At 42.3% G+C, this 26,161-nt stretch overlaps 1 protein-coding gene across 1 annotated transcript in view; it reads right to left on the bottom strand.

Annotated features, from left to right (window-relative positions):
* The window catches only part of TMTC3 (transmembrane O-mannosyltransferase targeting cadherins 3), a gene marked incomplete in the record, with an annotated part of 998,858 nt that overhangs the window by 209,111 nt on the left and 763,586 nt on the right, over positions 1 to 26,161 (bottom strand). The window contains 1 exon segment of the mRNA XM_044087864.1: positions 14,853 to 14,964. Within this exon segment, the coding sequence (XP_043943799.1) occupies positions 14,853 to 14,964 (112 nt within the window).

Raw genomic sequence — 26,161 nt, forward strand, 5'->3', positions numbered from 1 at the left:
GGCACCAAAAATAGTCTTCAGTAGAATCCGGATTCTATCTGGTCTGGAGGGACTATTTGGATGACTTTTTCTTAGCAGTCTTGAAATCTCTAATGCTGTTTCTTCCCTTTGACTGGGTGGAACGTCGGGTAAGTTTGTTAGGAGAGTGGGACAAAGGTCGAAGAGAATATGATAACCTCTGGTTATTATCCTTTGTACCAGAGATTCGGTGGTGATGGTTAGCCAGGCAGAAGTGTACAAAGAGAAACGACCCCCAACCGCTTCCAGAGGAAAGCAGTTGGGCCGCTCTTCGGGAGCGCTGGTAGAATTGGCCAGGGAAAGAGTTCCTGGAACCCTGGTTACGCGGACCCCCCCCTCACCTCAAAAAGGGCGCTTTCCTGTGAGTTTCCCCCTCTGCCTCTCTGTTTAAGAATTTCAAGAATATCAATAAAGTATACCTCAGAGGGTTAGTGGAGGGGACCCTTCCCCATCATCAAAGTCTGTGTCTTCAGTAAGGGACTCTTCTGTGGAATCCATGTGCTTCCTCTTGCACGAGCTCTTTTGATGTAATTCCTCAGAGGGAGAAGCTGGGGAAGACGGTGTAAAAGGGGTCTCCTGTGGGAGTATATCCTGAGGCCCTTTCGCCCGGTGTCTGCTAGGAGCAACTTGTGTACATTACGGTCCAGAGGAAGATGGGGAGAGTGATAGCACAGATCGCCAACTGATGCCAGAGCCTTCTCCATTAGCTGGAAGGCCGGTCCACCTGAAGAGGGGTGAGTGCCCAGGGCAGGGGTCACCCCTCTCCTAATTGGCTCAGTCTGCTGACTCAGAGTCCCTGGATGGCTGTGAAACACCAAATTATGTATGCCACAGCTGCCATCCTGGGTCGTAGCAAAACTCTCCTGCCACAAAGGCAACTGCGGCTCCATAGTGAGGTCCATAAAGGGAACCATAGTGGGGGAAGACTGTGCTATATCAAGGGGCTTCAAAGGCAATGAAGTAGGGTTCTTTGGTAAAGGGTGATCACCTCCTGAGGAAGGATAGGTCTTGGGGGATGGGACACCTCTGGCCAAAAGCACTTGATCCACAAGACGCATCACGTCGTGTTCAGAGAGGCTTCTAGTGGATTTCACGGACACTACTGAGGGGGTGTCAGGTCTATCCAAAGATGGAGCAAGCTCGGTGCCCACCTCGGAGGTCTGCTCTGAAAACAACGAGGCTGTAAAGGACTGAACTACAGGTGTCTGCACCGAGGAAATAATCAGTGCCAAAGTCATGATCTGCACTGACAATAAGGTCGGTACTGAAGTGGTTGTCGGCGCTAAGGTTGGAATTGAAAAAATCAGTGCCGATAACGGAATGGTCGGTGCTGAGAGGGTAGTCAGTGCCGGGTAAGTTGTCGGAGCCGAAAAGGCAATGAGCGTCAAAAAATCCATCGACGTCGTAACAGTCTGCATCAACTGGACAGTCGGTGCCAGTAAAGAAGTCTGAACCGAGGAGCCCCTCGGTACCGATATGGTAAAGGGCATGCTAGTGGGTGCCGAACTTACAGATGGCGCCAATGGCCTTGGTGCCGAAGGTCTAGGTACGGAAAGCGCTGGAGCCGAAGAAGTCAAATCCGAACTGGAAAGCTTAGCTTTCTTGGGTCTCGGTTCCTGGGGGTTCCCAGCAGGGGACGAAGGAAGAGACTTGGCCTTTATGTGTTCATCAGGCTTTTTCGTATGGGATCTAGGAGGGGATGAAGTCTCTGACCCAGAAATAGCCTCTGAAAAGGGAGATTTAAGTAGCCCCTTCAATATTAATTTATTTTTTCGTTCAATCAATGTCCTGTTAGAGAAATTCTTACAAATCCCGCAGGGTGGGTTAACTGTTAAATGAGGCACACCCAAGCAATAGACACATATGGAATGTGCATCTGAAGTAGGTAATTTATGGCCACAATTCTAAACATCTTTTAAATCCTGGACTACCTTTTTTTATCTGCGATCTTAGAAAGAAAGAAGGAAACCCAGAAAAAATACCAGCAATGGTACAAGAATTACCCGAAGGTAAGGGGGTTTACCAACGATGGTAAAAAGGAAATTACCTCACGGTAAAGGGGTGGAAAGGAATTGAAAAGATTCAAGAAAGGATAGTCGCTAAATGTGATAAGGTAAGAGAAAACTATCTAAACTTTTCTGTGAGAAAGGGCTGTTTTAGAATTTAGTATGAAGAAAAATATTGTACTTAGCTCAAGAGAAGTAGCCTGACATGACCGAATGGCGATGCGGCAAACGAAATCTGAGGTAACAGGGAGAGGGGAATTCTGGATAAGAGTTTTAGCTCGAGAGTTTGTAGCTGACGCGAGCTTGGAAGATGGCCGGCTCGATTCGGAGGTCGGAACCGATACCCATACTTAAGGAATGAACGAGGATTAACAATATCAGATCATATATTCACCTTTGTTTGCAAAGCAAGGAAAGAATAATGGAAATTAGTGGACTGGTTGACATTGAATTCTGACACCATCTTGAGAACGAAAAGATAAATTGGTTCCTAATGTGACCTTATTTTTATGAAAAATCAAGTAGGGAGGCTTTGAAGACAAGGCCTAAATTTCTGAAATTCTTCTAGCTGAGGTAATTGCTACTAAAAAGACAGTTTTCCAAGTAAGAAACTTAAGATCACATTTAGCTGCTGTTTCAAAGGGGGAATGCATTAATGCTTGCTGTATAAAGTTCAGATGCCCATGGTGGAGTAGGGTCTTTAAACTGTGGTCTCAAAAGAAAGGTACCTCTCAAGAAAGCTTTGCACAGTTTAGCAGAGGTTACTGAAGAACCTTCAAATCCAATATGAAAATCTGATATCAATGCTAACTGAACTTTCATGGTAGAGGAGCTAGCCTCTTCTTTAAAGAATAAGGCTAAAAATTCAAGTATGGTAAGTATTGTTGCTGAAAAAGGATCAATATGATTTTGTTGTGCCCAGTAAGCAAATCTTTTCCATTTACTTGTATAGAGATTTTGGGCTGAAGGTTTATGAGAAGATAAAGAGATATACCAGATGGGGGAAGAGAGCATGATTGTCTGGCTATTAATGGAATTGGAGAAGCCAGACTGTAAGCTTGAGGTTTGAGATGTCTGGGTGAATCATGCCTGTTGGGTGAGACAGGAGGTCTGGAATTGGATCCAGAATCCAAGGTTGGTAAAGCAGACGTGGCCATAGGAAAGGGAACCACACCTGCCAAGGCCAGTAAGGTGCAATGAGGATGACTTTGCTCTTCAACCTGGCAGCTTTGTGCAGAAATTTAGGAATTAATGGAATTGGTGGGTAGGCATAAATTAGGCCAGGATGCCAATAGTGAAGTAGAGCATTCCTTGGTGATTCCCCATGAGGACAGATTAGGGTAAATTACTTGCTGCATTTGTTGTTTAGGGGAAAGGAAGAGAGATCGAAGCAAGGCTGCCCCCATCGATGAAAAATCCTGTCACCTTCTTGCTAAGAGACCACTTGTGAGGTAGAAAAATGTACCTGCTCGATTTGTCTGCTATCACACTGGACTTCCCTGGAATGTGCATTGCTATGAGAAAGCGGCTGATTGAGAATGCACATTGCCACACTATGAGTGCTTCTTGACACAAGGGGTATGATCTGGTCCCTCCGTTTTTGCTGATGTAGCAAACTACTGACATGTTTTCCATTTGAATCACAATTGTCCCTGAAGGGAGTCATCCTGGAAGGCCTACAACACTAAAAGCACTGCTCTCATCTCTAGGACACTGAAATTCAAACTGGCCTCTTCAGGGGACCAACTGCCTTGGGCTGTTTTCGCCCGAAAGTGCTGCCCCACTCCAAATGGGAAGCATCTGGGGTCACTAAGGCTTTGGGATGAGGGAGAATGAATGGATGGGCCTTGTAGAAGTTGATCTGAATGAATCCACCATCTGAGATCTTTTTTTGCATGCGTGAATTATTCTTATTTGCGCTGACATGGGAAGGTAAAGGATAGACCACTGTGTTGCTAACATCCATTGAAGAACTCTCATATGGAATTTGGTTAGAGATACAAAGGTCATTGCTGCTGACAATGATCCTAGAGCTTGAAATCTTGGTACTGCAAATTATTTTTCTGAGCTGTAATCTGATGGTCTGTACTCTTAAGAGAGGAAGAGAAGCTATCATTGAAATTGTGTTGAAAACTGCTCCTATGAATTCCAAATTTTGAGTTGGTTGTAGGTGGGACTTGTCATAATTTATGGTTATCCCCAGATAAGAGCAAATCTGGAGTACTTGATTTTTTTGCCCTCATTAACAAATACCTGGTTGGGGCAGTAATGAGACAGTCATCAAGATATGGAAACACCCGGAATCCCTGCAGTCTCAAGTGAGCTGCTACTGCTGCCATATATTTGCTATACTCCCTGTGGGCTGTGGTGAGGCCAAAGGGCAGAGCTCTGAACTGAAGTGTCTGGCTCCCAGCCAGAAGCTTAAATACCTTCTGCACTGTCAGTTCTTTATGTGATAGTATGCATCCTGAAGGTCTATTAAGCACTTTCAATCATTCACATCCAGAAAAGGGAGAATAGACCGAAATCATAACCACTGTATGTTGAACTGACTTGTTCAAGTTGCTAAGATCCAAAATCGGCCGCCATTCCCCTGTTTTCTTTGGCACTAAAAAGAATCTTGAGTAAGTTCTAGATTCCGTCTGATCTAGCAGACCTCTTGAATTACTCTTTTTTTGTAGCAGCTTTTGTATTTGTACTGCTTCCTTCCTCTAACTGGATGGAACACCAGAAATTTTTTGTAGAGTTGTAGGTGGAAGGGAAAAGGGCATTATATAACCTCTGGAAATAATCCGCTGCACCCAAGTATCTTTTATATCTAGACAGGCTCTCTGGCGCAGGGATACTCAACCCCAGATTGCCTCCAGAAAGGGAGGATCGAGCCTCCTTTCAGGAGTGCTGACAACGTATGTCAGAGAAATAACCTCTAGGCCCCTGGTTTTGCAGACCTCCTCTGCTTTGTCCTGGAAAGACCCCTGGGACTTTCTGAACCACATCTTCAAACCGCCTCATTGACTCCTCAAAAAGGATTTTTGAGGGGACGAAAAATGTATGTCCACTGCAGAGAGAGTCTTTCCATCCTTCTCACATCTGAATAATGTGTTCTTCACTTTGGGACCAAACAAAGAAGTACTGTGAAAGGGAGCATTGATAAACAAGGACTTGAAAGACTCCGTAAAATCACGAGTGCATCCAGGCAAGCCTCCTAATGGGTATATCTGAACCCATTGCCCTTGAGGCGCCTTTGGCTGTATGTGAAATAAGCCTCGTGGATGACTTTGAGATAGATTGGGGAGTAGCCCACTGAGAAGCCACAGATGACTGCGCCTAGCAGAAATGGTTCCTGAAAAGGAAGCTGAATGTTTTTTGATTACATTCCTCTGCAACCTAGTAAAATGTGCCAAACAGTTCAGCGACCTAAGGGCAAAGGTCACTGAAGCGTAGACACGTCCAAACCCTGTCCATCACCCTAGACTCCCTGTTAGGGGGATGAACAGGGGAACACTGTTCGGCAAGCTCCTTCTTGGTGGCTGGTGCCACGACCATGGCATTAACTGGCATCCCTTTAGCCCAAATTTCCTTCCCTGCAGGTGGAGCTAGAATTCTATCTAGAATTTGGGGTATTGGTTCAATGCATCAGGCTCCTACCACACTCACCGAGAGACCAAATCAATCAGCTCAAAAGTAGGTGGAGTAACACAGGAGGTAGATGGGCCTGCTCCAAAGGCCTCCAAAAATACTGATTCCTCATGTGAAAGGCTGCTGGGGGTCCAGCTCTCTGTTTCAGGATCTCAAGGATGTCTCCAAATGAGACGTGTTCTGGAGGTGATCGTGGGGATCCTTCACCTTCATCAAAGTGGAGAGCACAAGTGCTTCCTCTTGCATTTTCTCTTCCTGGAGCCCTCCTTGGTGGGGTGTTCCGGGGAGGTGTCAGAAGAAACTGAAACCCTGTTGGGTAGTCTGGAGGTCTCTAGCTGGCTGTCCCTGCGGTGTTAAATGATGAGACTCCAAGAGCTGAGACATTTGGGAACTAGTTTGGAAATTCAAGGGGGGTTGGATCCATCAGTCTTGTCAAAGCAGAGAATACCCTCTTTATAAGCTCAAAGGCAGACCACCTTGGAAAGAGAGAAGACCTTGAAGACAAGCTTCTAGACTATTGTCTCGTCTCCTCCCGCTCCAAAAGCAATCTCCCTGATGAGGAAGTCGGAGCCGAGCTATCTGAAGCAACAAGACCCAAAGATGGCTCTGAAACCTTTGGAGTAGCCTCCAAGGTTTTGGATCTGATAGGGAGGCTTCAGCTCTGACAGTCCTCCGGATCCGAAGATGTCAGAGCCAGGACACTCAAAGGCAGCTTTGAATCCGATGATAATGCCATCCTCAGATCCAAGCCTGACTGACCCCGGAAGACCCAGATCCATGAACTCTGAAGCAACCAAAGGAATCAGAGGAGTCTGAGGTGGTGGAGTGGTCGATGGCTGGGCTTCCTCACCCAAAATGGTAGGAGCCGATAACATCCATCTGGATCTCTTCCGAGAGAAACTTCCGCATCATCCATTCCTCGCCTTCTTCAGTCAAACTCCTGGATAAACGAGATGATGATGATACCAGGGAAGATGACTTCGTATGGCACCTTTGTAGAACAAGGGAAGGCAGCCTAGAAGGTAGAGGCTCAACCAATGGGGAATATCGGGTCCTAGGTAAGACTATTCGAGTCAAAGTAGTTGGATCTGACAGTTTTAGTCAGATCCAAAGATGTAGAATCAGATGACCTCTCTGTTTGGATCCGAGGGTGAAGACGTTTGAGACCTCCTCGAATCTGACTTAGTCCTCTTGCTGAAAAGCTCAGAAGACAGAGCAAGGAAGTAAAAGGAGCTGGAGATTTAGTGCCCTTGGACTTCAGTTTGGGGGACTGAGCCCCTGTAATAGCTTCTCTGAAAGAAAGCGGCAATGAAACTTTCAATATTAATTTTTCCTATTCACTAATACTAAAATTGTGGCTGACGGAATAGTCTTCCTGAAGGTGCTGTGGACCTAAGCAATAGACAGAGGGATTGGGAGCATCCAAAACAGGCAACTTGTACCCAGAAATTTAACATTTTTTGAAGCCAGAAGGGCCCTTTATTATTTATTTGTTCTATTTATTTGACATTTGTTAACTGGACTAGCCCGACGGGGCTGCAAAGCCCTTTTTTAATGGAGACCCAAGGAGAAACGCTACAGATAAACAAAAACAAATCATCATACAATACTAACATACAAGTGTACATACACAGGAGAAACCGAATACAACTTATAAATGAGCTTGTTAGAATACAAGTGTAATACTGAGGGTTTAAACAGCATCTAACAATTACCATCGGAGAGAAATTCAAGGTTGGTAGATTATCATAAAAACCGTAAACAAGTAGTTGTGGTAAAGTGTGAGAGCTGAGAGTGGAAGAGTAGAGGGAGTAGTTTAGGTGGGAGTGGGACAAGGATAGGTCCAGGAATTAGTAAATAAGTCCTTTAGAAGTTTTTTGAAGTTAAGGAAGTTGCCGTTTGTTCTTAGAGAAAGGGGAACTTTGTTCCAGGCATTGGCGAAGGAGTGGCTGTATAAAAGTTTGCCAATATTTTTATTGGGTTTGTAGATGCCTAAGAGGTGTAGGTCTGTGCTGCGTAAGGTACGCTAAGGAGAGTAGGGAGTAATGAGGTCTGTGAGGGCAGGACAGTGGGAGGATTGATTTAAGACCATGTGTGAGGTGGAGGTGGGGAAGAAGGAGTTGGTTACGGATCTCAAGCCATTGTAGGTTTATTGGTGAGAGCGACAGGAAAGGTTGGCAGCAAATCTGGCTATTTTGTTGTAGGTGGTTTCAGGTTTAACTAACAGACTGGACTGAATATTGGTGAGAATAGAGGCTGCAATAAGGTAGTGGGAGAAGGAAAGTCTGTACTAGAGAATGTTTGGCCTTAATAGTGAGATATTTTTATGTCTTTTTGACAGCTTGCTGAATATGTATGGCCGACTTTAGTTGGTCATCTATGATTACACCCAGAAGTTTAGTCTGTGGTTCAACAGAGATAAATGTATTATTAAGAGAAGATGCTGTGAAGGTATTTTTGTGCTGCTGTAGTGATTTGGGGAGGAGGAGTAAAGGTTTTTTTAGGATTGAGAAGTAGTTGATTATTGGTCAGCCATTTTTCGACTAAAAGGAGGGGCCGTGAGTAAGGGCAAAGAGGTGGGGAAGATTATCAGAGCACAAGATAATAGTGGAGTTGTCTGCATATTGTATTAATAAGGAGTTTGGATAGGAAGTGTGTATGTTATTTGTAGGAATTACCCTTGAGAGACACCTCTTTGGATTGGGAGGAAGGAGGAGGCGGAAAGCCATTTAACAGATTGAAATCTGTTGGAGAGGTAACTGGAGAACCACAGTATAGTAGGAGAGGACAGGTTAAGGGAAGAAAGTTTTGAGAGCAGTAGGGTATGGGAAACGGTGTCAAAGGCTTTAGATAGGTCATGGAAGACGCATGAGACTACTTTGTTATTGTCCTGTGCTTTGGTGATATTCTGTGTAAATAAAATGAGAGGTGTAGAGGTGCTGTGGTGAGGATGGAAACCGTGCTGGGTGGGAGTTAACAGGTTGTCTTGTACGATGTGTTTGAGAAGCTGGTTAGAAACACACTTTTCTAGAAGTTTGGATAAGGGGATAGTATGGCAACAGGTCTGTAGTTGGTTGTTCAGCTGAACTGCCACCTTTGTGGAGGGCTATGACACAGGATTTTTTCCAGATGTCAGGGACTGTGTTCTCTTGAGTTGACCCGTTTACTAATATGTAGACTGGATGTGCAATAGAGTTAGCAGCAAGTTTAAGGAATAGAGGAGTTAAGTTGTCAGCAGAGGGGGAAGCAGATTTTCAGTCTGGCAAGAACATATTTGATGTATGCAGTAGGGTTAGGTTTAAGACAAAAGGGGGTGGAATTGGTAGAGAGAAGGGGAGAGGGTGGTGTTGTCAGGTTTAGTTAACTTTTTTCTAGAGTCGAAGGAATTAAGAAAGGAGGCAGTGCCTGTTGGTAAGCTGTTAGGACAGGATCTGGGGGTAGAAGGGTTGCCTGGATGCAAGAGTTTGTTGATACTATTCCAAAACGTTTTTGTGTTGGAGTTGGGGTTATGTAGTGGTTTTTGATAGTATTAGTTTTTGTCCAGATCGACAAATCAGACAAAAAAAAAAGAGAAAAAAACACAGCTATAAAAGATTTTTTTGGTCAAGAAAAAGGGAAGAATGGTAATGAAATTACACCAACGGGTATAGGAAAAAGGAGAACTATGGTATTTAGAGTTATACCAATGTACAAGGGTAAGGGAATGATAGATACAAAGGTTTAAATGGAAAAAAATCTAACTTATCTGAAAAGTTTTGCAATAAACCTCAAGAGCTATGGTAACCATGTCCTTTCGTGAAAAGCAACAAATGACATCTGGGGTATGTTAGGGGTTGGTGCATTATGGGTAAGGGAGAAGCTTAGGAGCTTTTGGGTTACCACAAGCTTTAGTAATGGCAGAGTCAGAAACGAGGATTGGATCTGAACCCAAGAGTTGAGGATAGAATAAAAAATTGACAACATCAGGTCATAAGTTCACTGACGAAAGAATGAGACAAAACGGTAATGGATGGATACTCTGACTTTCATAAAAGAAAGGAAGGAAAGAGTGTCATTCTGAAAGGGAGGCACAGCAGAATGTGAAGTGTGGAGACACCTGAATGAAGAGTCACAAGATCATGAGGGAACTAGTTGACTTTAATAGGGCCAAAAAAAATCAAGGATAAGATGGTCTTGCCTCAAAGTCCTCAAAAATCTAACTAATGTCTTGACAAACCCACAAAACAGATCTTCAACAGATTACTGACTAGGGCAGAAGTGCTAGAAGACTACAAAACAGCAAGTGTAGTAACCCTGATTGGGGTGGCAAAAAATAATCTGGGGAACTAAAGGTCTGTAAGCCTAACAGTGACAGAGAAAGTCATTAAAAGAATCCCAGGAGGGAGGCTGGTAGCATTTCTTGAGGATAATCTCCAGGACAGTAGCCAGCACTGGTTCATGGCCAGGAGGAGGTGCCAGTCACTCCCAATTAAGCTTTATCACTGGATTAATAGGGAAACTGACAATGGAGTACTAACAATGTATTCCAAAGCTTCAGCAACGTCTTTATGATTCAGTACCACCCACGAGGCTGACATGAAAACTAGGGCTCGAGGAAGAACCAAGTCTGCGGAAATGGACAGTTTCATGGCTGAACGGTAGTAAAGACAGTTGAGGTGAAATGGACAAATTCATGAATAAGGTAAGTGATTAGTGGAGTACCTCACAGTTCTGTCCTGAATCTGGTTCCGTTCACTTTGTTTGCCTAAGGTATATCTGAGGGAAAACAGAAAAGGATCACTTTTTTGCTGATGACACAAAACAGGTGAAGCACTGCAGGATGGTAAAGAGAATCTAGGGAAAATTTCAGGAAGGCTGAACAAATGGGGAGAAGACAGATGAAGTTCAATACAAACAAATGGAGGGTATTGCAAACTGGCCATAACCATGGTATGAAGTTTCAGCTAAACAGCTGAGGTTAGTAGAAGAAATGGAAAGACAGTATGAAAGGATGCTGACCACACCTGAACTGGACTACCACCAGATAAGTGACAGGGTATTGCCAGTTACAAACAGAATACTGGAGCATTGACTGCAGAAGAGAGATATTTTTTTTCAAATTTGTGGGGCCCATGTCCAAACACAACCTATACAAATTCTGGTGACCATACAAGGAAATGAAGACCAAATTGCTAAAAGAAATCCAGAGGAATGTTACTATACAGGTCCACAGAATGAATGTGAAGAGGATATGATGACAGGCTGGAGCAGCAAGAGCTCTTCTATTTTGAAACCAAATTGGGGGGGGGGGAGTGATACTGGTGGCAAAGAATTAGGACAGGGAAATACAGAGAGGATATACTGAACAGAAAGGATAGACAGGGAAGGAGGGAGTATATAATACACTTTCAGAGGCTAACTACTCTCTAAATATCTATTTCACTGAAAAGATTGTAGATCCATGCAATGGACTATCAGAATGCATGAAGGAATGAAAAGCTACACAGGCATTCAACAGGACATTGGGCTAAGTGCAAAAACAATAAAGAAGGTAGGGAGAATGATAAATTCACTAAAAATAGCACAAACTTATCTCATTTTACCAACAAGCAAATGTTAATGTAACCAAAGAAAACTATCTGCCACACAAGGAGATCATAATACATTATATCAGTAAATCACTAAAATTTATCTTGAAAACAGTTAGTCACATGGCAGGGCCTGGGGGCTGAGGCCTGCAGTTAGCCACAAGGCAGGGCCTAGGAAATGAGACCTGCAATTAGCCACATGGCAGAGTCTGGGAACTGGGGCCTGCAGTTAGCCACATGACAAGGACTGGAAACTGAGACCTGCAGGTAGCCACATGGCAGGGCCTATGAGATGAGGCCTGCAGGAAGCCACTTGGGGCCTGGCCTGTGAGCTGAGGCCTATAGGTAAGTCTGGCCCCCATGTCTCTGACGGACAGAAAATGACTAAGTAAATTAATCCCCAACTAATATACCCCCACATAACCCTTAGCTACATCTTTACTAACGTACCCAACCATATAGGTGTCCAAGGAACTCTGGGACAAAACTGGGGTGGGAGCATAGTTAGGCTTGTAAAGACCGTGGTGGTTGTTAGCCTAGTATAAACCTATGAACCTACAAGTCTAACCACTCAGGCTGAAGATAACTGCAACAGGGATCTATGTTATACCACTGCTACATTGCATCACAAGAAAAACATGTTAATCATTAAACATATATTCAACCTAAAACAATAGCCTAGATCAATATTGTGGAAACTGATTCAAACACAAATCAAGGCTGAGGAGATCTACAGAAACTTGTATGTATATATGACTGATGTCTGAATATGTCACTGTTTAAATAATCTGGAGGTGGGCATAATGGTTAAGGGGTTTATCTCACAGAAGCAACATATGGAACTCAATTCTCACCTTTGATCACTGTTTTTTTTTTTTTGGCTAAGCACATAACAGTCTGCAGAATTATTGCCTACTATTTACCTATGAACCTATTTCTGATAAAAAAGGAGGGAAAGGGAGTTGAGTTAAGGTCTTTACCTCATAGATGCAAGGTACAGGGTTTGATTCTGATCTCTTGTTATTGGTTACATTTGTAATAGTCTGTAGACTGACAGCTTGGTATTTTTTACTTATGAACCTAGGATACAAAATGCTGAGGTAAAAAAGGCACTTTCCACTCTGGAGTGCCGTTTGCTTTGGAATTCAGTCCGAATGGGGCTTGGTTTGTAAATCAGCTACCCAAAAGTATAAAATACAGTTCCTAACACCTAGGATGAGTTACACATGAAAATAAAAAATGATTCTGGATAGGATCCATAAAGCATAGAACAGTATGCAGCAGGTGTGTGCCCAAGATAGAAATTGATCTGTTTGGTCTAGTTCACTCTGAATAAAAAATACATTTGTTTTATATACAGTATTACAGTTCATATTAAGGCTGTATAACAAGCCCAGACAACTTTGTTATCCAGAGTATGCAGGAAACCACTGGGTACACAGTGTGCACCTCTCCAAATGCACACCCATCCCAAGCACAAACCAATATTATTTATGTCTACCTCCCACTGCACCACCATTCCAAGCATTAATTTAATATACATATCCCTAGTGTGCAAATTCCCTAAGCAGCACATGCCTTTTATCTCCCTGTTCCGCACTGCACACCTATCCCAAAGCTTACTCTACAATCCTTTCCTCCAACTGCACACTAACACTTGAAACATATAAAATGTACAGCCATTCCCCCAAGACAAAACTGTACCCCAGCATGTGCATTTACAGCCAATTGGTTCCCTTTTCAACCACGTCCTAGAGCCAAGTACAGGTTCAAATATCACTACTCCTCATCCATAACACACACCACCCAGCATATGCCATAGTCCTGTCCTTGATGCATTACATAGTTAGACCCACTAAACCTACTGCAGTCCCCTTCGTGGCAAACATATAGTTTAATTAGAATCACCCAGCTACTACTATGTTCATATCCCAGACCCAGCTCAAACATTAAATGGAGACCTACTGACCAAATGCATGTCCTCTCCTAAGCATATATAATGATCTCTATTCACTGTAGTCCCAACCTTCATCATAGCCTCACAAGTATTCACTGTCCCAGCCCCAGCACAGATACAATTCGATTACTCCTCCTCATTCTAATGCACACCTATCCCTTAATAAACATATGTACTTTAACACCTACCCAACTGCAGTGTTTACACAAGCATAGAAAGTTGCATCAGAGCCATCTATACCCAACACAGCCTGTGCCTTTCACATCACAATCCCAATACAAAGCTGAATTACAATGTCCAACCCACAGCAACTCCACCCCTGAACAAAAACACGTTTTTGATGATCCTTCAACTCTACTTGTGTCCTAAACCAGTACTTACTGTTATATAGCCTCAAACTCACTGTAATCCCACTCCAAGCACATATAACCAAATTACAGCTCCACCCTTCCCTGTGTTCTGTCGCCCAGACAAAACCAGCTCAGATACATACACTCTTCCTCAAACAAAAGTACATTGTAGTGATCCTAATGCAGTCCCATGACTGGCACTGTCAATACTGTTTGCTGATCGCCACCCTAATGAAAATCCATTCAAGGCACAGAGTCACATATAGTACAAACCTTCCACCATCTGTACACTTAGATGAAGCAAAAACATCTAGCATAATGTTAAACTGCTTATCTTCACAAGATGAAAGCCTGTGCAAATCAGTTGACTCACTTATACAATGCCAGGGTAGCTCAGGGACATTATACAGCAAGTCATGTCTAAGCAAACACTATCCTGCTACAATGGGCATAGCAATGTGTCAAGTGCTATGTCTTGCTGCGAAATGCATGACATTGCCTGCCACCATACCTCCCCACCAGATGGGCCCCACCGGTTATCTTCTATTCACATTATTAGATGGGTCATTCTTGCATAGAGATATTTTAGCACACATCTTGCTCCAGCACTTTACTTTCTATTCACTTCCAAACATACAGAAACTTAGACAGGATTATCTGCATACCTCTTTTGCCACCAGAGCTTGGCACTGGCATATACTACCCACAGACAATGTATCTGTAAGGCAAACAGCAATTTATGCCATTCTACAAACTAAGTTACACTATGTTAGAAGAGTTCATGAATTTCAGCCTCTGTTTTAATGTAATGAACCAATCTTAGGAGCTAGAAAAACAGCAACTAGCATGGGACACTTCTGGACACCCTGAACATAATGCAGTGGGAACAGAAACTCCACACTGCTGATTTAAATTTCATGTATGAAGTTTGTTTGCTTATTCCAAATTTACTTGCACTTTCCACTTTACTCACACACCTGACCAACTTCCTGAATAAGCTCCACAAGATGTTCAAAGCTATAAAATTTTTAATGTCTCGGTAATTCTGCAGTTCATCTGTTTCCCCAAAAGATACAAAATGCATAACTGGATAAAAAAAAGAACAAAATGGTGGTGTAACCACTGTCATGCCATCCTTTTTTATCACTATTTTAGATCTTGGTATGCTAAAATGAGACACAAATACTTGAAGCTGTGTGCAAGCATATAAAGGCATTCAGCAGTAACCTGTGACTGAGTAGCAACTTTCATAAATACAAACATTAAGTAATTTAAGGATGGCTCCCAGTACACAGTTCAAGAAATAAAACTTTACCTGGCTGAACCTTCGTAGCTTGGATGAAATAACTTAAAGCCTGCTCATACTTCTGCTCATTCTCCAAAGCATGTCCAACATTATTCCAGAGTTTTGCATTGTTTCTGTTGACCTAAGGGATACAAACTATTTCATTAAAACAGCAGAGCTGGTAGACCTTGTATATACTCCTGATTAGTGTTAGAACTTCTAATCTGAGAAAGCTTTCTCCTTACAAACAACTCTGTACCACAAACAAATGTTGTTTTTAATGAAACTGTACTGTGGACATTCTGATTTGCTAATTATGCTTCCTATCTGTTAAAAGAAATTGTCAACACATATACACAGCTAATGTACTAAATGCTACATCTTTTATGACTGACCTCTTGGCTTGGGTTATCCACCAGTTACCCAGTTTTTATTAATTATCTGTAGGACTGAAGACTAGAAAAGAATGGAATAACTAAACAGCTGGAGGCCTGCTGACAGTTATGAAGTTTATCTGAAGATGCGTAGTCATATTGAGTAAACCCCTTCAAAATTACCAGCTATGAAAAAAAAAAAACAACATAAGTAAAACTGTTTGTAAGGGGTACTGGCTTCCACTGTTAACTCCCTACTCGTTAAGTGAAACAAACTATGTACAAAAAGACCAACAACACTTTTTTGGAGTATTTTAGTGAGGCTATATATTCAGTAATACTCACAATCGATGTCTTGCTTTCCTCTGTCAGAAGGACTGCAGATCTTTGTGCAGAATACATGCCACTGACAGAGAAGTGGGCACAACTGAGGATGACTAAACACACAAGGATTACAAGCAACTGATCATAAAGAATGCATACAGAACAACATTCTGTGTGCTTGCTATCCTAACACGTTGCATGTTATTGGGTTGAGGATCAAAGCCAAAGCCCCCTCACTAAAACTAACATGATGGCTCAGACAGCTTCCCTACATTTCATTACATCCAAAATAGACGAGTTTCAAATTGGCAACTTTTACTTCTAATCTGGAACTCCCTAGCTGCTTTATCCACAGCAAATTGTTCCCAGTACAGATTCTACTTGTGTGCCAGCAGTGATTCCAAGTGTTATGGCTCTTACTTTTTCTCCATGGTTGAGTGACCATGGAGTTACTATATAAAGGTAAGGGCAAATGCGCCCATACTGGTTTGCTGTTGCTTATACTGAGCTGAAGCTTCAACCAGTTTGCCTTATCTGGAAATAAACTTTTAAGCTTAGTCCTGATGAAGCAGAGGGGAACATGGCTTAGACACCCAGCTATTAAGCTCTCTTCTTTCTATTCAAAAGGAATATGGTCAGGAAACAAACTGGGCCCCAAGGAAAAAAAAACTCATGAGGACTGAGGGCAGTGGATACCAAAGTACGAAAAATGCACTGATTTGTTCCTTTCAAATGGAAGGATACAGCAAATATTGGTAATTTAGACTTTCATACCAATGTGGTTAATTGCCAGCTTATATTTTTAGCTTTCATATTTTTAATTGTCATGTTACTACCAGCTAATATTCTTGCCCTCTTCTTCTATGGAAAGACAAAATCTTTTTTTCTTTTCTTTTTCATTTATATTGTTTTTCCTCTCCTCCCTTATTGTCATTCTGACAGCCATCCCAATGCCTGAGGTCCTACGCTGGGTCTACCGGCACTCCAGTTCACCCCACCACCACCAACCCAGCCCTTACTCTTCTTTTGGTTGCTCCCGTTAGGGGTCGCCACAGTGGATCATCTGTTTCCATTTCTTCCTGTCCTCTGCATCTTGCTTTGTTACACCAACCACCTGCATGTCCTCTCTCACCACATCCATAAATCTTATCTTAGGCCTTCCTCTTTTCCTGTTACCTGGCAGCTTCACCCTTAGCATCTTTTTCCCAATATACTCTGCATCCCTCCTCAGCACACGTCCAAACCAACGTAATCTTGCCTCTCTGGCTTTGTCTACAAACCTTCCAACCTGGGCTGAACCTCTAATATACTTATTCCTAATCCTGTCCACCCTCATGACACCCAGTGCAAATCTTAACATCTTTAACTCTGCCACGTCCAGCTCTGACTCCTGCCTTTTTGTCAATGCCATTTTATCCAACCCATATAACATGGAGGTCTCACTACCCTCTTGTAGACCTTCCACTTTCACTCTTACTGGTACTCATCTGTCACAAATCACTCCTGACACTCTTCTTCAGCCACTCCATCCTGCCTGTACTCTCTTCTTTACCTTTCTTCCACATTCACCATTACTCTGAACTGTTGATCCTAAGTACTTAAACTCATCCACCTTCGCCACCTCTACTCCCTGCATCATCACCATTCCTCTATCCTCCCTCTCATTCACACACATATAGTCTTAGTCCTGCTGACCTTCATTCCTCTTCTCTCTAGAGCAAATCTCCACGTCTCCAGGGTCTCCTCCACTTGTTTCAAACTCTCACTACAGATCACAATGTCATCTAAAAACATCGAAGTCCACAGGGACTCCTGTCTGATCTCGTCTGTCAACCTGTCCATCACCACTGCAAATAAGAAAGGGCTCAGAGCTGATCCTCGATGTAATATAAATGCATCCGTCACTCCCACCGCAGACCTCACCAATGTCACACTACCCTTGTACATATCCTGTACCACTCTTACATACTTCTCTGACACTCCCGACTTCCTCATACAATACCACAACTCCTCTCTAGGCACCCTGTCATATGCTTTCTCCAAGTCCACAAAGGCACAGTGCAACTACTTCTTACCTTCTCTGTACTTCTCCATCAACACTCTCAGAGCAAAAACCACCAACCCAGCCCAATAACCAAATTTGTACCAGGGTCAGTGAGGAACCCAAAGGCATCAAACCCAGGTTGCCTGGGCATAATCATAGCTTTATCCCATTACTCCTCTCCAGCAGCTGTGGGAAGGCAACATTTTAATACATAAATTCAGCCATACTTTGACACAGAATGGATATACAATTAAAGGGGATAAACAAAGCCTGGGCATTTGCCAGAAACCTTACATCTTTTTTGCGAAGCACCTTTCACGACAGTTGGCACAAACTTCTGAACAACGTTTTCTTCACTGCTACCCTACAGATGTGGGATGCTAAACTTCTGAATGCTATTTCTCCTTCTGTTAATCTACAGAATAAGGAAAGATGGAATGCTTCCATTTTAAACAATTTAGTTTCAAAGGTTTGGTCTCTCTGAGTTTCAGATAATGCATCCTTGCACAAGTAAGACTGACTTTAAATGCACATCAGTTGAACTGCATTAAATATATTTTATTTAAACATCAAACACAGGGAGTTAATAGTTCTAAAACTACTATTTTGTATACAAAAAGACACATGGCTCATGCTGTTTCCCATTGTAGCTTATTACTGAGCCTACAACAAGAGGGCTGGGAAGAGAGCAAAGATGTACATTAGGTCACATTTGTTTTACTCTAATTGTATTTATTAATATTTCAGCACTGTCCTGCAGGATTAGGGTATAAATAACTTCTTCTTTTGGCTGCTCCCGTTAGGTAACTACTGCTAACAAAATGTATCACTACACTCCAGACTACAGTTAGAGCACCTCAGTAACTTCAGATATCTGCAGTAACATTTTTGTATCACTGCATTAAAAGTACAGTTTTGTACCTACCATAAATGTAGATGTTCGAGTGTATACACTGCTGCAGTCATTACACTTGCGTTATCCTGCTGTCAGGTGGTCCATCAGCTGGCCCGAGTTCCAAAGTCTTGGTCCAGCGTCAGTTGCTGTCGCTTCTTCCCTGACGTCAGTGTGACAGGGGTATACAAGATGCAGCCGAAGCTAATTTCTTCAGTTTTTCTTGCCCCAGATGTCAGGTGCCCCCAAAAAGGTAGGCTATGCAAATTGCTAATAAAACATACATATGAAAAGCAATCAAAAAACATTCAGCTACCAGCAAGTACTCCCCATAGGTAGTAAAGGGTATAAGACTTAGGTACGTACCAGCAAGAAAGAGGGGTAGGAGGGAGGGTAACCTGGACTGCAGCAGTGTATACACTCGAACATCTACATTTATGGTAGGTACAAAACTGTACTATGTTCCTCGTGTTACACTGCTGCAGTCATTACACTTGGGTAGAATCCCAAAGCTGAGGTTGGGTGGCTGGTTCTATAAGGCATTAGGGATGACTAAGGCCCTGCAGCACTGCAGTGACAAAGCCAGCTCTGGATTTAGAGTAAAGAGGCAGATGGTAATGCTTGGTAAAGGTATGTACAGAACTCCAAGTTGCTGCTTCCAAAATGTCCTTGGTAGGTACTCCTCTGAGGTAGGCAGTTGAAGTGGCTGTTGCCCTGGTGGAATGAGACCTAATGCTGTTAGGTACAGTTTTCCAATGGTGTGTATAGCAGAAACATATGCCGTGCCCTATCCATTTTGAAATGGTTTGTTTTGAAATGGCTTTTCCCTGTGCTCCTGCAGCATATGCTACAAACAACTGCTCAGTTTTCCTGAAAGCTTTGGTTTTGTCCAAGTAGAAGCGTAACTGCCTGTGTATGTCCAAGGAATGCAGAAGTCTCTCCCCTTTATTCTGTGGGTTTGGATAAAAAGTTGGCAAATTAATAGTTTGGTTTAGAGCCACACTTGATACCACCTTTGGCATAAAAGTAGGGTTTGTTCTTAAAGACACCCTGTCTTGGTGGAAAATGATGAAAGTTTCCACTGCCATTAGTGACTGTAATTCTGAAACTCTTTGTGCTGAGGTTATTGCCAGGAGCAGAGCAGTTTTCCAAGAGAGATATTTTAAATGTGCTGAGTTAGCTGGCACAAAAGGAGGTAAAGTTAATTTTTCCAACATGGAGGTGAGGTCCCAAGTTGAAGTTGGTGCTCTACGGGGCGGTCTTATGTTTTTAGCCCCTCTGAGGTATTGTTTTAGCAAAGGATTAGAAAAAATAGGTGGGTCCGTGTTGTAATGAGCAGAGATGGCAGAGGCGTGGATCTTGATGGATGAGAAGGAGAGGCCTTTGTCCAGCATCTCAGTTAAATATTGTAGTATCTGAGGAATATTTGGGACAAGAGGGTCAAGGCTGTGAGCCTGATTCCAGGCACAGAATCTCTTCCATTTATCCAAATATGCTTTCCTGGTGCTAGGCCTTCTGGCCTTCAGAATGACATCCATAACAGCTTTGGAGAGAGGCATTGCTTGCTTGACTAACGAATCTGCCATGCAGCCAGGTTTAAAGTCTTTAGCTGGATGTGAAGTATCTGATTGTTGTGCTGAGTCAGATGTGGGATTTGAGGCAAAATCCAGGGTGGCCCTTGTGCTAAGTTCTTTAAGATCGGGTACCAGTGCTGGCGTGGCCAGTCTGGGGCAATCAGGATCATGTTTGGCTTTTCTTTCCTGGCTTTTACGAGTACCTTTGGAAGGAGAGTTAGTGGTGGGAAAGCATATACCTGTAGGTTTCTCCAGCTGAATGAGAGGGCATCCACTTTCCATGCTTGTGGGTGGTACGTCCTTACGCAGAATTTCTGTAGCTGGCAGTTCATTGGGGATGCAAACAGATCTATGTCCGGGCTCCAACATTTTTGTGTTATCATTCGGAATATTTGTGGATGTATTTTCCACTCGTGCAGATCCATGAGGTTTCTGCTTAAGTCGTCTGCCAGTGTGTTTTTCTCTCCTGGCAGGAATTGTGCTTGCAGATGAACTTGATAGGTTAGAGCTGTGTTCCACAAGGTCATGGCTTGTCTGCAGAGGGGATACAAATGAGTGCCCCCTTGCTTGTTTATGTACCACATAACTGTGGTGTTGTCTGTCTTTAGTAGTAGTTGTCCTGGATGCAAAAGGTCCTTGAAAGCTATAAGGGCATTTTGCACAGCTAGCATCTTTTTTTGATTGATGTGAAGATGCCTTTGTTCTGTGGACCACTTGCCCTGAATACATTTTCCTGCCATGTGTTCTCCCCAGGCGTAATCCGATGCATCTGTTGTCAGTGTTTGCCTGGCTGTGGGTTGAGTGAAAGGCTGTCCCTTGTTGAGGTGACAAGCTTGAGCCCACCATCAAAACTCCTGTTGAAGGCAAGTAATTAGTGGTATTACTGTTTCCAAACTTTGACAGTGTTGAGACCAGACACTCTTTAGGTACCACTGTAGTTTCCTCATATGCAGTCTGGCATATGGAATTAGTAGTATGCAAGATGCCATGTAACCCAAGGCCTGCAGAATTTTTCTTGCAGGGACTTGGGCCTTTGTTGCCATAAATTGAAAATATTGAGTCAGATGTCCTTGCTTGTCTGGTGTGAGATAAGCCATCTGGGCCATTGTATTCAAGCTGGCATCCAGGAATATTATCTCTTGTGAGGGCACTAGTTTTGACTTCTTTTCGTTTATTGTGTACCCTACGCAACTTAATAACGTTTTTACAAACGCGCCAGATGTTTTAGAAGAATGTCCTTGCTCTCTGCTTGAATCAGGCAGTCATCCAGGTACGGATAAATTTGAATTCCTTTCTGTCTGCAAAATGCTATTACTGGTGCCAGGCACTTTGTGAAGACTCTGGGCGCAGTAGATAAGCTAAAGGGCAGTGCAGAGAATTGGTAGTGCATTGAACCAGCTATGAATCTGAGGTATCTTCTGCAGTTTTGTCCGATAGGGACATGCAGGTATGCCTCCTTGAGGTCCAAAGTTACGAGCCAAGCCTTCTTGCCCAGCATGGAAAGAAGATGCTGTAGTGTCAACATTTTAAATTTTAGAACATCCAGGTAAGTGTTTAGAGAAGAAAGATCCAGAATGGGCCTCAAGGCTTTATCCTTTTTGGGAACCAGAAAGAGTCTTGAGTAAAAACCTTGTCCTTGCTCCTGTGTTGGTACCTTTTGAATAGCTCTCATGTCCATGAGTGCTGTAATTTGTCTTTGAGCCTCTGCCCATTGATTTGGTGGCAGATTCTTTCCTTTTAGCCTTGGCAGAGTGTGAAAGTGGAACCTGTAACCTTGAGATACAATGTTGAGAACCCATTTGTCTTTGGTGATCATATGCCAATTGTGACAGAAAAGTGCCAGTTTTCCTCCCAAGAGAGCTGCCAAAACAGAACTGTTTGGCGGCTGTAATGGGAAGTCATTGGGGCTGTTTTTTTTAAGGTTGAGGCCTGTCTTCCCCTTCTTTCTGGGTTGATGCTCCCCATTGTCGAGGCCTGTAAGGACCTTGTGGTTGACCTCTGCCTCTTGGACGTCTGTATCTGCCCCTTTGAGGTCTGTCTGTAACTGGAAAGGACCAATTCTTTGTTGGCCAATTTCTGCTAAATCGAGGAGGCTGAACCTGTAAGAAATCCTTCACCGTTTGCATAGCTTTTCCCTTATCCTCCATTTTCTTTAATACCTCTTCTGCCTTAACTCTAAATAAAATATCCTGCTGCAAAGGTGCATCCAATAATTTTGCTTTAACATGATCTGGTAACGTCTGTTCTTTTAATCAAGCATGTCTTCTAATGACAGATCCTGTAACTGCTGCTCTACAGGAGGCCTCTAATGAATCAAAACCACAATGCAAAGTATGTTTTCCCCTTGTTCAGCTGCATGCAATAAATCCTGCATTTCTTTATAATTAGAAGGATCTGAGATTGGAAGCAGTTTTTGTTTCAACTGAGACATCAAATATTGCCGAAATTTTAGCATGTAAAAATGACAATTTAAGGCCCTCATAGCTAAAGTTGCAGATGTATATACTTTCTTCCCCCATCTGTCTAATGCTCTGGAATCTCTGTCAGAGGGGACTGGATTCTTTGCTGAGGAGGCCTTTACCCTTTTGGGGCCCTGAGAAATAGTTTCAGGATCAGCAGCAGGGCTTTTATAAAGAAATTTGTGAGAGTCAGGGACTCTGTAGTATCTATCAGGCTTAACTGATGCAGGAGGTAAAGAATCAGGATTTAAACTGGATTCAGTATACACTTCATCCACAATATCTAACACTGGCGGAATAGCAAAGGGTCTGTGTTGAGGTAATAAAAGGAAATCTCTGAGCCTTTTCTTGGATTCTGAATAATCCTGGCCCTCCCAATGGAAATGCTCCCTCATGGTATGCAAGGTTTCCCCAAAGGAGTAGTCCTCTGGCGGAGAGGCTGAAGGAATTGATTCCTCAGCATCAGAATCCTCATAAGGGGGTAAAGAGTATCCTAGGTCTGAAGATGAATCTGAAGAGATGGATACCTGTTCGGATGAGTCATAGTCTGCATCCTGTCTAGGCCTTTTATCAGGAGGGGAATGGGACCCCCTCATCAGGGTGATTAAGTCTTCGGCCATTTTGAGCATTTGTTTCTTAGGCATGGAGGCCTGTCCTGGTGAATGTTGAATTTGTTTTTAAAGGAGTTTTAGACTTAGCAGAAGATTTAATGGTTAACTGAGTAGGTCTGAAAACATCCTCTGAAGCTACGGGTTTGTTCAGCTACTCCGGATCCCTCTGAAGAGTTAGTTTTGGTAGGCTGTAAATCTGGGGCGTCTGAAGGCCCAGCCATCTCCACATGGGAGTCAGAGGCGGGCTGAGGTTCTAAAGAAGCGGTCGTCAGGGGCTGCGAAGGTGCCTCGCTGAAAACCGGAGAACCAGCGACTGGCCTAGAAGAGGCTTCGTCATCAGTTTTGGGCCTCGGATGCCTGTCCTTGTCTTTGCGCTTTTTGTGTAATCCGGTCGTCTGTAGTTCCGACGGCATGGTATAATTTAATTTTCTGCCAAAATAATGTCGGGCAAAATCAAACTGACGTTTAATAGTGCGCTTGTTAAACCTAGCACAAAACTGGCAACCTGTGACGTCGTGGTCTGGGCCTAGGCATGGGATACAATAAGAATGGAAATCCTTATGAGGTATTTGCTTCCCACAAGAAATACAGTTATTAACGTTTATTGACATCGGTCTGAGGCAAGAAAAAGTTTCCCCAACAGGGCACTTAGCTTTGTAGAAGACTTCAGTTCTGGATTCGGAAATGAAAATCTCAGGAGTTGGCCGACCGGCACTTGCAAACTGATTTTGCTTCGGGCACCACGCGGCAAGAAAGAGTGAAGAACCGGACCAAGACTTTGGAACTCGGGCCGACTGAGGGACCGCCTGACGGAAGGATAACCCAAGTGTAATGACTGCAGCAGTGTAAAACGAGGAACATCAAGTATTCCAAGCAGGTAAAAATGTAGCACTGTATTGTACTTCAAACCCCACTCATGCACATTTAAACATTGTTAGAAAAAAAAGCACCCAATATGAAAGCAAAGTAATCAAAGGGAAGAAAAAACACAGGAACCTAAACTTGTAATAATAGGTAAAGAAGGAGTAGAGGGGAAAATTATACAGAGTAGAGGTGTTCAACTGTAAATTAAAAGAAGGATTTCACTTTCCACTGTTGACAGTAAGTACATTTCAAAGACCTGACAACAAAGAATTCAATATACAACATAATTTGTTTTGAGGTAATTAAAACCACCATACAGTTTTACCATTAAAAATGTTGCCAAGTAAAGAATTCTAATGATACAGTACAATTACGATGTAGATGTTTTTTGGAGAAATGCTACACTAATCTCTACCCTTTGTGGATAAATCTTTTGGACACATTTTCAGCAGGACTGCTTAGAAAAGAAAAGTAAGAAAACTGAAAAATATATTTAAACATAATGGAACAAAACTGAGGAAAGTTGTATTGCTTGAAACTACATCCCATTTGTAAACGGTTACCAAAATACTGATTTCTTTAACTCAAGAGCAGTTACAAATCAGAAACAAAATCATCTATATTCACTTTACTTGCAGAAATATTTACTTGTTTCAGTTCTCTATGCTCATATTGACTCCAAGGACACACTCAGAAACGCAAGTACAAACCTCTTAAAAAAATAAAATATATATGTAATAAAAGTTTTATAATTCAACACACGCAACAATCAGCACATCTTTTACATGTAGGAATAAACCACCAAGAACCTACTCGGAAACAGAGGACATGCAATCCTCAGATATCATCCATCAACTTAACCAAGGAATTAAATTCAAATTAAAACAGAATATAAAAATAACTTGAATGAAATTATTAGAATGAAGCAACTGCATGCAATAAGGTGGCACAAATTACACGATCAGAGCAGCATCCCATATGCATATAAACTAGGGTTAACAAAAAATGAGAGACTTCCTCAGCAACGATTTACAACAGGGGAGCTGTTAAAAAAGCCCACTAAAAGCATGAAACAAGGATGGATCCAGGCCTGTACAGATACATTAAACTGAGATTAGCCAATGGGAAACTCGTGCAGAAAATCCTCACAGAAAGTTCAGTCTGTAACTGCAGACAGGTCATATGGGAAACAGACTTATATGGATGCAATCTGCAATAGTAGAGAAAGAGTAGGTGTCAAGGTAAACAATATATTTTATTTCAAGACAAACAATATACTTTATTTATTTACATGAATTACTGCAGCCAAGCAAAAAAAAAATGCTGTAGGAGATCAGAATATATGGGTCATTATTACTTAGAAGCAACTCTTCAGCATAGACTGCTGTATGTGTATGTTATTAATGGGTTTTTGAGACCAAATATAGCATAGGTTGACTATCTCAGAAAGACTAAAGGCGTCCTCTATGGAAGGACTATTAACTTTTATTAATGCTGAGGAAACAACGGCCAAACTAAAGCATCACCATACACTCATTTTATGAAGTAATGACGACTAACCACATACTGAATGCAAACCTAGGTGACTCTACAAGTTCAGAAGTGGGAAAGTAACAGAAGGAGCAGCATGAGTCAAACAGAAAAGGGAGGATGTCATTACATACAGCAGCAAAAAGAAGGCACCATGAGAAGTTTTATATATCTGACACAGAGGTTATGAAAAGAAATATGCAAACACTTATTTACAGCATACGCCAAAAGATTCATAATTCTTAACTCTGTGACTTTTGCACTTCATTCTCGAGGTAAAAAAAGGTCAGTTTTGCAGAATTAATGGAATACAACTGAACAGCAATTAAAAGGGGACTTCACATTCAATTTCTTTTGTTGATATTTTAGATGACTTCAACAGATGATTCAGTATCATTGGATACTGGACAATTATTGTGGCAGTCTATAAATTAAAGCAAATAAGACAACCATCTTTAGTATAGAGAAACAAATCAGTTACTGTTGAATGTAAAAATGTGATGCAAATAGGGATGTATATTAGTTTTAAGCTGGCAAGATTATAATGGTGCAAAGTATGATACCTACATATATTATGTCTCACTTTTAGGTAAGCGTGAAAGTTAGGCAGCCTCAATCTTATGAAAGAGTTAATTTAAGCAATTCAAAAGATTATATATATATATAT

Source organism: Protopterus annectens, chromosome 11.part0 (genome assembly GCF_019279795.1).
Source record: "Protopterus annectens isolate FY-2018-M chromosome 11.part0, PAN1.0, whole genome shotgun sequence".
Classification (NCBI taxonomy): Eukaryota; Metazoa; Chordata; order Ceratodontiformes; family Protopteridae; genus Protopterus; species Protopterus annectens.